Source organism: Lampris incognitus, chromosome 15 (assembly GCF_029633865.1).
Source record: "Lampris incognitus isolate fLamInc1 chromosome 15, fLamInc1.hap2, whole genome shotgun sequence".
Classification (NCBI taxonomy): Eukaryota; Metazoa; Chordata; class Actinopteri; order Lampriformes; family Lampridae; genus Lampris; species Lampris incognitus.
Window position 1 is genome coordinate 19,618,803 of NC_079225.1, and position 14,522 is coordinate 19,633,324.

The 14,522-nt window shown below is 45.9% G+C and overlaps 1 protein-coding gene across 3 annotated transcripts in view; it reads left to right on the forward strand.

Moving 5' to 3' along the window:
- The window catches only part of mthfd1l (methylenetetrahydrofolate dehydrogenase (NADP+ dependent) 1 like), a 91,936-nt gene that overhangs the window by 44,655 nt on the left and 32,759 nt on the right, over window positions 1–14,522 (forward strand). For 2 of the 3 annotated variants that reach the window (XM_056294091.1, XM_056294092.1), the window contains 3 exons: window positions 918–986; window positions 8,517–8,628; window positions 13,657–13,796. In XM_056294091.1, the coding sequence (XP_056150066.1) occupies window positions 918–986; window positions 8,517–8,628; window positions 13,657–13,796 (321 nt within the window). Of the gene's footprint in view, window positions 1–917; window positions 987–6,795; window positions 6,859–8,516; window positions 8,629–13,656; window positions 13,797–14,522 lie in introns of those variants that run through there. The other variant, XM_056294093.1, reaches the window with a different exon arrangement.

A 14,522-nucleotide genomic window follows, 5' to 3' on the forward strand; every position in this document is an offset into this window, starting at 1 on the left:
TGGAGGAGCTGGGGGTCAAACCAATGACCTTCCAATTACTAGACAACCCGCTGTATATCCTGAGCCATGCCACCCTTTAAGAAAGTTTGCATCCAAACCTACATATTTGGAAAAGGTTTCCCCACTAAATTGATTTTCATGATTTGTTTATCCAAACAAAACTTTTTTAAAACTTTGATTATTTTTTCTTTTGAGGATAATATTTAAAGAAGATGCTGAGTTGTCTAGAGCATACATTGTAAAGGTATGACTATGGCTCACCCTCCATAGGGTTTCTAGTGACCCTTCTGTCTTCACTGTAATTATCCTGCTAGCAAGGAGGATGGATGCTGCCAAGTTCCCACTTGGCCCGGATGTGCGAACATACTTCCTCCGCCACTAAATATGAGGGTTAATTAGAAATTCTGCAACTCTCACAGATTTGAGAGCATTACCCTGCAACATGGCTTTATTTTAACCCCAAAATGGCCGCCCAGGTGCTCTCTAAGCCCCAGCGCCTCAGATCCAGACCTTGGCCCAGCTGGCTCTGATTTCCCACAGCTGGCTATGATCTGTGTTGTTTCAGAGAAGGATCCCCTATAAAGTTACATTTGTCTTCCTGATTAGCAACGATGGGAAATCATCACCACCCGTTTGGGCAGCTGATGAGAATATCGCGCGCATGCGTGTGTGTGTGTGGGTTGTGCGAGAGAGAGAGAGAGCTGACAGCTGACATTATCAAGGTTTGGGGAGGTCTACAAATGGACTTTGAATAAAGTGATATTTAAGCACGATAGACTATCACAGGATCGATTTGATATAGTGACTGTGCATGTTAATGATGTATTGACTGTCCCCATCTTGTACCTCAGTACTGATAACCTGCTTACCCTGCCCCCACCCCCCACTTATCTTTCCCCTCCCTTTCTCTTTCTCAGGGAGTGAGTGGGGCACTGGCCGTATTAATGAAAGATGCCATTAAACCCACACTGATGCAGACCCTAGAGGTGAGTCACTCTTGCCCGTCTTTCCTCGTGAGTCATAGCAGTTTCACTATGATATTATTATGATATTATGGTATTGTTTGTACCAGGATGGCGGAGTGGTTAATTCAATTCAATTCAATTTATTATCATTAAAAACAATGTGCAGGCACATGTTAAGGCATTGGACTTAAGATCCAGTAGACATATGTCTGCGTGGGTTCGAACCCCACTCCTGGTAGAAATGTTTGGGCAGCACGGTGGCGCAGTGGTTAACGCTGTCACCTCACAGCAAGAAGGTCATGGGTTCGAACCCTGGAGTTGTCCAACCTTGGGGGTCATCCTAGTTTATCCTCTGTGTGGAGTTTGCATGTTCTCCCTGTGTCTGCAGTGGGTTTTCTCCGGGTGCTCCCGTCTCCGCCACCATCAAAAGGCGTGCATGTTAGGGTTTCTACTCCTGTCTTTGCCCTTGACTGAGGCATGGCAAGACGAACTGGAGTTGGTCCCCGGGTGCTGCATGGCGGCTGCCCACTGCTCTTAGCTACACAGCTAGGATAGGTTAAATGCAGAGCATAATTTCCCTATGGGGCTGAATAGAGTATATCAAAAATAAATAAATAAATAAATAAAATTAATCCAGTATGCATTGAATTATGACCGAAGAGATTTTCTTTTATAACTCTGAAGCCACAGTGCAATGGCTAATGGTAAGCCTAGTTGAACAACTAGTGAACCACCAATTTGATCAACAACTACAGCTGAAAGTTTGAATTCTTCAATTTATCGGACTACACATGACTAGTTTCCCTGAGCCAAAACTTTGCTAAGGCACTGAAGATGGACAGGAATCTGCATAGAGGGTTATAAGCTCCTGCACAGGTCCCCCCCCACCCCCCGCAGTTGTAATTTTTCTCTTTGTGCTTTCTGCATGGGCTGATAAAAGGTTTTGAATTATAAAAAGCTCCACAATTTGAATGGAAATTGCCTGCCGATAAGTGTGCATTGTGCCTCTCTCTACCACTCCTGTAATTGAAAGAGTACTCCAGAGAAATTGTTTTAAGAAGAATGATTGATGGTCCTTTTCCTACCATGGTGTTTATCTCAATAGAGGTGTAGCAGTTTGCTGAGGACAGGTGGAGCTGTTAGGCAGCGGTCCATCCACCCTGGGCTCCTGATGTGGTTTTGACCGACTTAAGGAATCTGTTTAGCTTAGGTGTGACAGCCTATATGCCTTGACAGTGCCTCTCGCAACATCTGGCTTTCATTTAGCCTTTGGGACATTACAGCAAAGATAGACACACACATAGACACAAACGCATATGTGCTGTGCTTGCACACACCCACTTGCATGTGCGCACACACACACACACACACACACACACACACACACACACACACACACTTATATGCACATGTGACCCTCAGTTGGTAACGCCTAAGCCCCAAGGTAAAACATGGATGGAGGGTTGGAAGGGATGTATAGAGTTCGTTTGATTAAACTGATAAAGAAGTGCACATCTGGTCTCGGTCTTTCTCTCTGTGTAGAACCAAGACCTTCCTCAGGCTTAACAGTGAGCTGTGAAACTCTTTTCTTCCTCACTGTCTCTGTGATAACCAGGAGTCATATACTGTAGCTGTAATACACCCATTGCATTCTGTCCTCAAGTCATTCAGCCAAAGTGTGCACATGCAGGTGAAGGTTTTGGATTTATCTTATCTATATCTATCTATCTATCTATCTATCTATCTATCTATCTATCTATCTATCTATCTATCTATCTATCTATCTATCTATCTATCTATCTATGTGTATGTATGTATGTATGTATGTATGTATGTATGTATGTATGTGTGTGTGTGTGTGTGTGTGTATATATATATATATATATATCCCCTCCCCCTTTTTCTCCCTAATTATACTTGGCCAATTACCGTACTTTTCCGAGCCATCCCGGTCGCCGCTCCACCCCCTCTGCCGATCCAGGGAGGGCTGCCGACTACCACATGTCTCCTCCGATACATGTGGAGTCGCCAGCTGCTTCTTTTCACCTGACAGTGAGGAGTTTCACCAGGGGGACGTAGTGCACGAGAGGATCATAATATTCCCCCCAGAACAGGCACCCCGACCAACCAGCGGAGGTGCTAGTGCAGCAATCAGGACACACACTCACATCTGGCTTCCCACCCGCAGACACAGCCACGGTCTGTAGGGACGCCCAACACATCCAGAGGTAACACTGGGATTCAAACCGGCGATCCCTGTGTCGGTAGTCTATGAAATTGACTGCTATGCTATCCGGACGCCCTGGGTTTATCTTAAATATTAAGGCTGTGAATTTAACTACAACTGGCTCGCTCAGGGTCTGAGATGAAGATTCACATTTGGGGAAGGATGACGCACCATGGATAGAATTAGTATTAGAAAATGGACACAGTCTTTCAAGCCATTTTGTGTGATACTGGAAGCTGTCACGCACAGCAAAGGACAGGTTGCACTTCGGTTGTGAATTTAAAGTTGATTTCAGTGATTTTTATTTTTGAGTTTGTGGAAGATCCATTTTTCATTTGTTAGGTATTCTTTGTTGGGTTTTCACCGTCGGGAGGGGGAATACGAATACAAACCTAAACTGGGTGTTTTTTAAGGGAGAGAGCGGATGGCGCAGTGCAGGCAGCAGAGATTTAGTTACTTTCTAGGCTTGGAGAGGAAATGTTGCGGTGCTGTTTTGTGAAACTTTTTCCTGTGTAGGTTTCCTGTGATTCTGGCCGGGGAGAGGGGACTGGTATCGGGACATAACAGACCTCCGAGCTTCATGAGAATTTTCCATCCTACATGCCTCCCTGTATCATCCAACTTTTGGGTGTGGGTGTGTGTGTGTGTACACATATTGGTGCGTGTTGTTTCAGAGGGGGTAAAGGTAAAGGGGGTGTAGCACAGGCGGGAATGGGGTCGTGGTCAGTCCCACAAGCCATGTACGTGTCTGCGAAGCAGAACTCTGTGATTGTGTGTATTTCCCAAACTTCCTGTGGATGTGGAACTTGGTTACCACCAGAGACTCCTGGCCATATACATCCTGCCAGGGGGATGGCCTGTGACTTGTCAGGTCGAAGATTAGAATCCATGGACTGAAAATCTAGACAAGCGAAGTGACAAACACCGTCTCCACACACTACTGTGGATGTGCTTTTGAGCAAGGCATAATTCCAGTTGGTCCAGTGAAGTTGCTCAGTGATCACCATTAGAAGACTGCAGTTTTACTGGGAAGCTCCAAGTTGTGCAGGTTTTCAGAAGTATGAATGTGGGCGTCCAGGTAGCGTAGCGGTCTATTCCGTTGCCTACCAACACGGGGATCGCCTATTCGAATCCCCGTGTTACCTCCAGCTTGGTCGGGTGTCCCTACAGACACAATTGGCCTGTCTGCGGGTGGGAAGCCAGATATGGGTATGTGTCCTGGTTGCTGTACTAGCACCTCCTCTGGTGGGTCAGGGCACCTGTCCGAGGGGAGGGGGGAACTTGGGGGAATAACGTGATCCTCCCACGCGCTATGTCCCCCTGGCGAAACTCCTCACTGTCAGGTGAAAAGAAGCGGCTGGTGACTCGACATCGGAGGAGGCATGTGGTAGTCTGCAGCCCTCCCCGGATCGGCAGAGGGGGTGGAGCAGCGACCGAGATGGCTCGAAAAAGTGGGGTAATTGGCCGGATACAATTGGGGAGAAAAAGGAGGGAAAAATACCACAAAAAAAATAAAGAAATATGAATGTAGGGAAGGACAGGGAGGAAATTGAGCATTGCATGCTTAGTTAAACAAAAAGCTTAAGTGAATGATTAAAGGTTCAAATTAAAAGGCTGGTTTAATTCGTGCCATGTTTTAGTGACCGGAGGACTTACAACAGTCTGTTTTCATTTTCCTCCATGAAGTTCTATTGACCTAGTAGTAACTTACTGCCTACCTGCCACCACATTCTACAGCCTCGGTACTGACGGGCCCAGCAGCTGGGAGCCAGAGCCTGTGACACAGTTAGGTCCAGTTGTCTGAGTGTGGACGGTTCATTGAGAAAACTGCTGAAGATGTGTATGTCAATACTATGAGTGTCACTAAAGAAAACTCTAGCTTCCAGTGATGAGACAGTAGCTGATACAACCGTGTGCACACAGACACACTCCGTGTCCCGTCTAGTGATATCACATGGTGTGTCTTTAGGAAAATAAGTAAAATATAGTCTATATCAGATTTACTTTACCTGCTAAATCAAAGTTGGGCAAATTGTTATATGAATGTCATAAGAATTGATGCTATCTTTTAAACAGGGATAAACGGTGGGTGTATAATATTAATCTTATTTCCGTCTTGGCTAACAAATTTTCTCACCGCTTCAGTCTTTGAAGGTTTGCGTCTGTTTTTCTTGTTTTGCTGTCGGTGGTTGTGGTGGGACTACCCTTGTGTACAGGTTTAGACGCTAATAAGCATATAATATACTCATCATTATCCGGATTACTGTTATCCTGTTAAATGTAATCCGTCACTGTGGTTCTAAATCTGCTTTGGCACAAACATCCTGTATCGTTGCTTTTTTTCTCCTCCTCCTCGCTCCCTCGTCCTCACTCCTGGTCCTCACTCCTGGTCCAACACAAGGGATTTTCTGTGAGTGACCACTCCTGCAACGTTCTGTCTTGACCTCATGTCGTTAACTCAAGCCATGTTATGCAAGAAAATGGCTTCGTACTTTTTATTTTTTGAGGGGGGGGGGGGTTTTCCTCCCTTTTTTCTGCCCAGTTGTATCCGGCCATTTACCCCACTCGTCCGAGCAGTCCCGGTCGCTGCTCCACCCCCTCTGCCGATCCGGGGAGGGCCGCAGACTACCACATGCCTCCTCCTATACATGTGGAGTCACCAGCTGCTTCTTTTTTCTTTTCACCTGACAGTGAGGAGTTTCGCCAGGGGGACGTAGCACGTGGGAGAATCACACTATTCCCCCCAGTTCCCCCTCCCCCTAACTGACCAGAGGAGGCGCTAGCGCAGCGACCGGGACACATACCCACAATCCGGCTTCCCACCCGCAGACACGGCCAATTGCGTCTTTAGGGACGCCCAACCAAGCCGGAGGTGACACGGGGATTCGAACTGGCGAGCTCCGTGTTGGTAGGCGACGGAACAGACCGCTACGCTACCTGGACACCCTGGGATACAGAATTTCTTGCATTTTAAATTTCAAGCAGTAATCAAGAAAAAAGATTTCAGATATCTCTTCCAATAATAATGCAAGTTAGATAACGCTCATGTTGTTCCTCTGCAGGGAATTCTGTAGTAAAAGGCGAAAGATTGATACCGTCTGAACAGCAACTTGAGTTCCCACCCCTCCGACGGTCTGTCTTGTCCTCATGTCGTCAGCTCAAGCCATGTTATCCAATAAAATGGCAGGGTACTTTTTCAACCAAGGCCTCTGTGTTTTTATAGTGGCATTTCATCTATCTTCTAATTTGCACAAGTAAATGAATAAGTGACACAAATTTGCATTAGTTTACTCTACTGATTAACTGCTCGGAAGTTGTGGAGGAAGGATAAAGATGGAAAGAAGAAATGACCTCAACCATTTATTTTTTTTTGTTTTGTTTTTTCCCCCTCCTCTTTTTGCCCATCGTATGAAGAGAAGGCACTGTCACCTCTTAGTCCATTTCCTCTTATGTCAGCCTGCTGTGACTCGATTTCCCTAACTACTTTCACATGCGGATGCTTTGGAAAGAGTAACAAACGTGAACTGGGTCAAGTGAAAGTTCAGGGGTTGGTAACATTAATGGAAATCCACCTGATCTATGACGTGTGTTTGATCTCCATGGGACGGACCGCGGATCATGCTAGTGAACGGATAGCAATATCGAAAGGATGTTTTTAAAAAGATGGTAACTACCAGTGCGCTGATGACCTCGTTCTCTCTCTCTCTCTCTCTCTCGCTCTCTCTCTCTCTTTCCTACTTTTTCATCCATCTGTGTTGCTCCATTTCCGCTTCTGCCTTTCCCGTTTTCTATTCCTGTTCTCTCTGCGGTTACAACTTACTGACATCCAGTTGGCCTTTAAAACGGCCGGTTCTCATAGATGAGGGGGAAGACAGTGGACAGCATTTGTCAGAGCCTTGTTAAACGGCTGATTTACTAGACCTCCAGGAGCCTATTTATGCAAGCCAAGGAAGACGCATGTAAACAAATAGCTTGTAAAATAACGGAATTTCCGATTCCTACCCATTTCCTGTGAGTGTCACAGGACTCGCACGCAGCTTAACAATGGTTAAATACAGCGCTCCCTGGCTATTATTTATTCCTTTTTCTTATTTAACCATTCATAGCAACAGTAAGTTTCAACATGAGAGGGATGTAAGGGATTTTGCTCTTTCAAAGAAGACTTTTTCTTTTCACTTTTTTCATTTTCTTTTATTTATTTTTTTACATGGTGGTGGTGGTGGTGGTGGTTGCGTGACTCGGGTCCTGGGCTGTTCCGGTGGCGTTTGGACACTGCTTGACACCCTCCTCACCATGTTCTTTATATATTTTATAATTCCATTATAATTCTGTTATCTTCTTTCAGTGTTGTATTGTGTAAATTGTGTAAACACAACATCCACTGCACGTTGTCCATGTTGGGAGAGAGATCCCTCCTCTGTTGCTCTCCCTGAGGTTTCTTCCTATTTTTCTCCCTGTTAAATGTTTTTTTTTTAGTTTTTTTTTTAGGGATTTGTTCCTTATCCGATGCGAGGGTCTAAAGACAGGATGTTGTGTTGCTTTGAAGCCCCTTGAGGCAGATTTGTGATATTCCATCCAGCTTTTATCCAAGCCGCGTTATCTGAATCCGGGTCATGGGGATGCCGGAGCCTACCCCAGCAGTCAATGGGCATAATTTTTGATATTGGGCTATCCAAATAAAATTGACTTGACTTTTCACTTTGTTTAAACAGGATTCTTCCTTTTTCTTTGTTTTTTTAACCAACTTAGCACCATGGTCTACCAAACCTAGCAAAACCTGGATTCTAACTTGACAAAGCCTCTGACATGCACACTGGCATAATTTTAAGAAAATCCCAGTTAAAACCAAAAACCTATTCATTCACAATGTCACGGTAACCTTTTCTAAAAATCAGTCATGGGAACTTCAGTAAAAAAAAAAAAAAAAAAAAAAAGGCAGAGTGATTTCCATTGACAACAAATAACCCCGGCCTCGTGTTGCAATTGAAAAAAGAGAAAGTTTGAACTTAATGAAATCTTGTCATGTATGTCCAGCCAAATCAGCAGGGGACGGTTACTTGGCTCGCTGTCATGCTGGCATGCTGCTCAAGTACCTCTTAACTTGTACCCACTGTTTAGATAAACACACTGCCAGCCAAAGTGCAGCCACTCCTGAATATTTATTCTAGCCGTCTGGCTGAAAGATGTCGAAAGTGCTGCGTGTGAGGTGCTGTGAAAGGAACCCTTTCGCGATATTAATTCTCAGTCGGGTGCGCCCCTGTGGGGTTATGCTGTTTTCTCAGCTCCCGCTCATGTGTTTGTGTGTGCCCTTCTATTTGTTGCAGGGTACGCCAGTGTTTGTCCACGCCGGGCCCTTCGCCAACATCGCCCATGGCAACTCCTCAGTGCTGGCAGACAAGTTGGCTTTGAAGCTGGTCGGTCACGATGGCTTTGTGGGTAAGAGCGCACAGTGGCACGCATGCAAATTGCACACCCGAGCCTGGGCAGACGCGCAATGACGCACAACCTTTTGGGGGAAGATAACCAGATGTTCTTGCGAGCGTGTAGCGTGTCCAGGAATCCCAAATGTACACACAAAAAGCGCACTATAGCGGAGGAATTGAAGACTCTGGTTCTGTTGTTGGACCATAACTCACAGCTTACTGCAGCCCTGAACTCTGGCTCACCACACACCTACCGGTACCTTTGCCCTACAATCACCTCAGCCCAGGTTCTGGCTCTCCTCCACCTGCCTCCACCTGTCAAACCTCCTGATCATGCAGAACTTTCTAGGAACTGGGGGGGGGTCACATAGAAAAAATAAAAGGAAGAAGGAAGAAAATCAATAATCTTAAGAGGCTCTGGAATGCTTCAGAGTGAAACATGCTAATCCCGTCAATGTCAAAGCATACCTGAGTCTCTCCTCCTTTATCTGCCTATCTATCCCACCGCCCTCGTTCTCTCTCTCCATTCATTATGGCTGCTGAAGAACGTTTGGAATGTGTTGTGCGCACTTGTGTGTGTGTTTGTGTTTGGAAGAGCGGTTATCATGAAGGCCTCATCAGGTGTGTTTTTAGTATGTTACGCTCGCCTCTTTGGCAGTGTCAGTATACGCATAGATGGCTGTTCATGGTTATGTGTGAGAAAAGCAAGCAATAGGTGCAAGGGGATTTTTTTGGGGGGGGTCGGGTATACGCAAAAACATGGGAAAGCAATGAAGGCAGCATGTGCTGAGAACTGGGTTTCACAACACTGGAGAGGTGAACTAGGTAGCACGTGTGTGTGTGTGTGTGTGTGTGTGTGTGTGTGTGAGAGTGAGTGTGGCTTCCCACCCCACCTCTCCTTCCATATGTTTGTCTTGTACCCCCCCCCCCCCCCCCGACTGTGTGTTTGGTACCTAACCCTCCGGTATGTCAGGAACTAGGCATCTCTCCTCTACCTCCTCAGGCAGCTGGAAGGATTGAGTAACCACACACCCCACACCTCCCTCCCCCATGTACACACTCACACACACAAACACACAGCACTCCTCCCCTCTCTCTCCTCAGTGATGCTTGAGGCTCACCCTTGTTTTAGTGGAATGCCGGTGAAGCAACGGCGACTGGAGAGAGAAATAACATCACAGTGATTTGTAATGTTGATAGTTTCTAGAATATTCCTGTTGAAGTTAAAAGGTTTACCAGAACGCGCCGTTCATCTTGTCCAGCCTGCCAGCGTTTTGCATGATTGAGCTTTAGTTTTTCAAGCGAACGTCTGCTAGGCCTTTCAATTAATGTGCAGTTCTTTTTTTTTCCATAGTATGTCTTGATGTGTGTCTGAGGCGGTAGAGGAGGGAAATGAACTCTTTATGAACTCTTTAATTCAGTAAGAGCTGCATAAGAGCTTTAATTTATCTGTGTGCCTCTGCTTCATCATGCCCAATATTTGTTCGGTATTTTTCATAGTCGCTCTGGAATCTGACTCCGCACATGAAATAAATGTTGTCTTTCTTGGTGGGGGGGGGGAACCCAGCCACCCATTAGGAGTTTAGCCCGCATGTCAGATGTAAGGGATTCCTGTATCCTTAGCAGTCTGGACTAGAAAACACTGATTACCCCCCCCCCAATCCCCAACCCCAAATACAGCCTTACTGTTACACAATGAAGGTTTTCGAAGATTGAGCATCTTCCCCACATTTAGTTGCAAACCCTGTTCTACTCTTTACATATCCTGTTATGGCCCCTCATCAACTCATCCCCTGAAAATAAAGTGGACATGATAGAAAAGGTAAATGGGCTGCATTTATATAGTGCTTTTCTTGGCTACCGACCACTGAAAGCACTTCACAGTGTACGCCTCACATTCATCCATTCACACACTCATTCATACACTGATAGTGGAGGCTGCCATGCAAGGCGCCAACCTGCTCATCAGGAGCAGTTAGAGGTTCAGTGTCTTGCTCAAAGACACTTTGACACACTGTTCACAGTAGCCGGGGATCGAACCAGTGACCTTTCAATTACTAGATGACCTGCTCTACCTCCTGAGCCCTGCAGCCTTGTAATCCGTGAAACAAAAAGAGACCATAGGGGTGTCCAGGTAGCATAGCGGTCTGTTCCGTTGTCAACCAACACCGGGGTCGCTGGTTTGAATCCCCATGTTACCTCTGGCTTGGTTGGCGTCCCTACAGACACAATTGGCTGGGTCTGTGGGTAGGAAGCCGGATGTGGGTATGTGTCCTGGTCGCTGCACTAGTGCCTCCTCTGGTGGTTGGTCATGGTGCCTGTTCGGGGGGAGGGGGAACTGGGGGGAATATCGTGATCCTCCCACGCGCTACGTCCCCCTGGTGAAACTCCTCACTGTCAGGTGAAAAGAAGCGGCTGGCCACTCCACATGTATCGGAGGAGGCATGTGGTAGTCTGCAGCCCTCCCCGGATCGGTAGAGGGGGTGGAGCAGTGACCGGGACAGCTCAGAGAGTGATGTGATTGGCCAGGTAGAGTTGGAGAGAAAAAGGAGAAGAAAAAAAAGAGAGAGACCATAGTTATAAGTAACCGGATTTTGCTGGTCTGTACTTGCTGTGGTCATTACATTCTGTTTTCCATGGGTAGTGGCTTTAAAGTGGAGTAATATTGTCTTAAATTGAACTTCCCCAGTATTTAGAGCACCGACCCTGTGAGAAGAAGACGGTGTTGACTTGGCCTACTTTCCAGACTTAGTGTGTAAGTGTTTTTGTTGGCTTTGGTGCCAATACCAATATGCTGACCGCTGGTAACCCCAACCAGTTCCTCCTCCTCCCTAACTCGACGTAACACAACAATGCAGACCTCCTGGTCCTCCCTTCTTATTCTCTGCACAGCTTGAGGTCACCGCACCGAGCCGGAAACTCACAAGTGTTTCCTGATGGTAACCTCTGCGCTTGGCCGCTCCGCCGTCGCTGGCGTCACGCGACAGTGGAAGGCGTCTTGGGATGTTTGCTGGTTTTAATCACGCGCTACCTTCGGTGTTTTCATTCTTGCAGGATTGAGTTTCCTTTGCTGTCTTTGTTTATCACTCTCTCTTTAGAAATATGTGCGGTATCGGTTTGCCGGCTGTTTGGGAGGGAGGGCACACGGGGCGGTCCCCAGAGTTAGCTTTACCGAAAACCGAGTTTTTCTTTCGTTAGCTCGAAGGGTATTCAGTGACAAAGCTAAACAGTGATGCTAACCAGAAAAACGACACTAGTCAGCAATCCAAGCCAAACCAAAGTCTGGTCCCATTCTCGAACTCATAACTGGGGATGGGTTTGTTGCACTTTACTGATAAATATGTGACATGTTAAGATGTACAGTATGCAGCTTGGGCCATTCAAACCACATTATAATCACGTATATGTAATCCTACCCTCCCTCCTCCTCCTCTTACTTTTGCTCTCTGAAAATTAGTTTGTACTTCAGTTGCAATTATTTCTCAGCCCCTTCTCGCTTTCACGTTTATTCCCCAAAAATTCCCCAAATCTTTCCAAGTTAATTATCTACCCTACCGTTCTCTTTCTCTCATCCCCTTCTTCTCCGTCCCCCTTACTCAGGCCCCATCCTCCTCTCTGCGAAGCTATCCCAACTGTGATGTGATTCACTACAGCAGATTCATGAATATTCTCTCTTTTTCCTTGAAGAGAAACAAGCTGTATTGAGCGTCGGCCTTTTACAAGTTTCTCAAACGCTGCATTACTTCTTCCCTTTCTTGAAGGCCCCAGGAAAACAAAAACCATTTCCAATTTGCTGCATGTTGGTGGAGCCTCAAAGAACATGTAACATTAAAGCATTTTGACTGGTTCGGGAAAAGTTGGTCTGATGAAATAATGTTGTGACATGGTGACTGCTACTGCAGCGGTCTGCAAGGTAAGTCGAGGGAGGGTTGTTCTATGCAAGGGTTAGGTTAAAGCTGCAGGTGCTCAAGCACAGTCACACACACAAACATGCCCACAGGGGTAATCACATTAATTAGATCTGCTTCCTGTCATGCTTCCCAGAGGCATCTCATTATAAACCTTTTAAAGATGTTAAGAGGGCCACTGTTTTGTTCTGTGCACACTGTACTGTACAGGCTGCCTACGCATGTAAAATTTGCATTGATTGAACAGGTTGTTTATGTTGACGCAATGCTTGCTATCTGTTTTCCATCGGCCTGTTTAGCCTCTGCTTAATCATCTAGTGACGAGTCTTTTAGGTAGCCCCCGACTTCCTTTGAATGTAAGTTGGGGCTTGAAATCCAGTATTGTGATAAGCATCGTGTATAAACGTGTGTGTACGTGTGCACATGCATATACACAATTGCAGTCTCAGGAAACACTACTGTAACAGGATTGTCATTCCAGGGTGGACTATTTGCTTTGCTTGGAGCATGTTCAAGGGGCCCGGGTGTAGGGCCTCGCCTTATCGGAGGCCCTTGATCCCCTTGAAAAGACCTTAAATTGAACCTATAACTCATTCCAGCTCTATCCCACTGCAGAAAAAAAGAAAGCAGGACTCGGGTCTTAATCCCATGACTCTGAGGATGTCTAAGTGAACCCGTGTGTGTGTGTGTGTGTGTGTGTGTGTGTGTGTGTGTGTGTGTGTGTGTGTGTGTGTGTGTGTGTGTGTGTGTGCTATTCCTCTTACTCATGAGGATGGCTGGCTTTTTGTCAGATCAGGCTACAACATTAACATGAATTATGTCAGAGGCTATAAAGTTGTGAGCGGCGGTCCCCTCCCATTGTACTCTTTCTGTGCGGGGCTCCCACGCAGATATGGAAAGTCTGTAAATTTCCTTTTCACAGTTCAAGTCTTGAAAATTTTTGAAATAAATAAATTGAAATAGTTAAATTGGGAAATTATGTAAAATGGACTTTTGTACTGCTTCGCCTTAATCAGGATTCATTATGTTCATTGCCAGCTGCAATATTCAGATCCACTGATAAAGGCAAGAGTACTGAACTCTATACCTGTGTTTCTCAGTTTAAAGAAAACCATCTGTCTTTTGCTTCACAGTGACTGAAGCTGGCTTTGGAGCAGACATTGGAATGGAGAAGTTCTTCAACATCAAGTGCCGGGCTTCAGGGCTGAGGCCCGACGTGGTGGTGCTGGTTGCGACCGTCCGAGCACTAAAGATGCATGGAGGTGGCCCCAATGTAAGCTAATGGCAAAATGATATCTAATACAGTCACAGCTTCTCTCTCTCTCTCTCTCTCTCTCTCTCTCTCTCTCTGTCTGTCTGTCTGTCTGTCTCTCTCTCTCTCTCTCTCTCTCTCTCTCTCTCTCTCTTCCCCCCTCCCTGCCCAGACCCACAGATAATAGTATAATATGTTTTTGTGTCATATTTAGCCACTCATCTATACATTGTTTCCATTGTAATCCCACTGATTCCTTGAGGTATTATACATCTTCAACAAACAAGACTAGAACGTGAAGCTGTTTTGTCATCAGTTACAACTATGCCCAATACAGTATGTTGTGACTGTACATACACATCAAATGCCATTCTCTTGCAGTCTGATTTATCATTAATGATATAGCCAGGAGGCATGTGGTAGTCTACAGCCCTCCCCGGATCAGCAGAGGGGGTGGAGCAATAACTGAGACGGCTGGGAAGAGTGGGGTAATTGGCCAAGTACAATTGGGAGAAAGGGGATAGGGGGGTGATATGTTTTTGCATATCAGAATATTTTATTATTCATCCCCGAGGGGAAATTTATATCCACATTAGATACATAAACACAAGGCAATCTACACATATGCATTTCAGAGCTGCTGCCTAGGGGTTTACGGTTCAGTGCTTAACCTGGCGGCACTCCTGCCATGATGGCAGGACCTGCTGTGCCAGCCATCATCCAGTTCCCAGACAGATTTTGTAGACA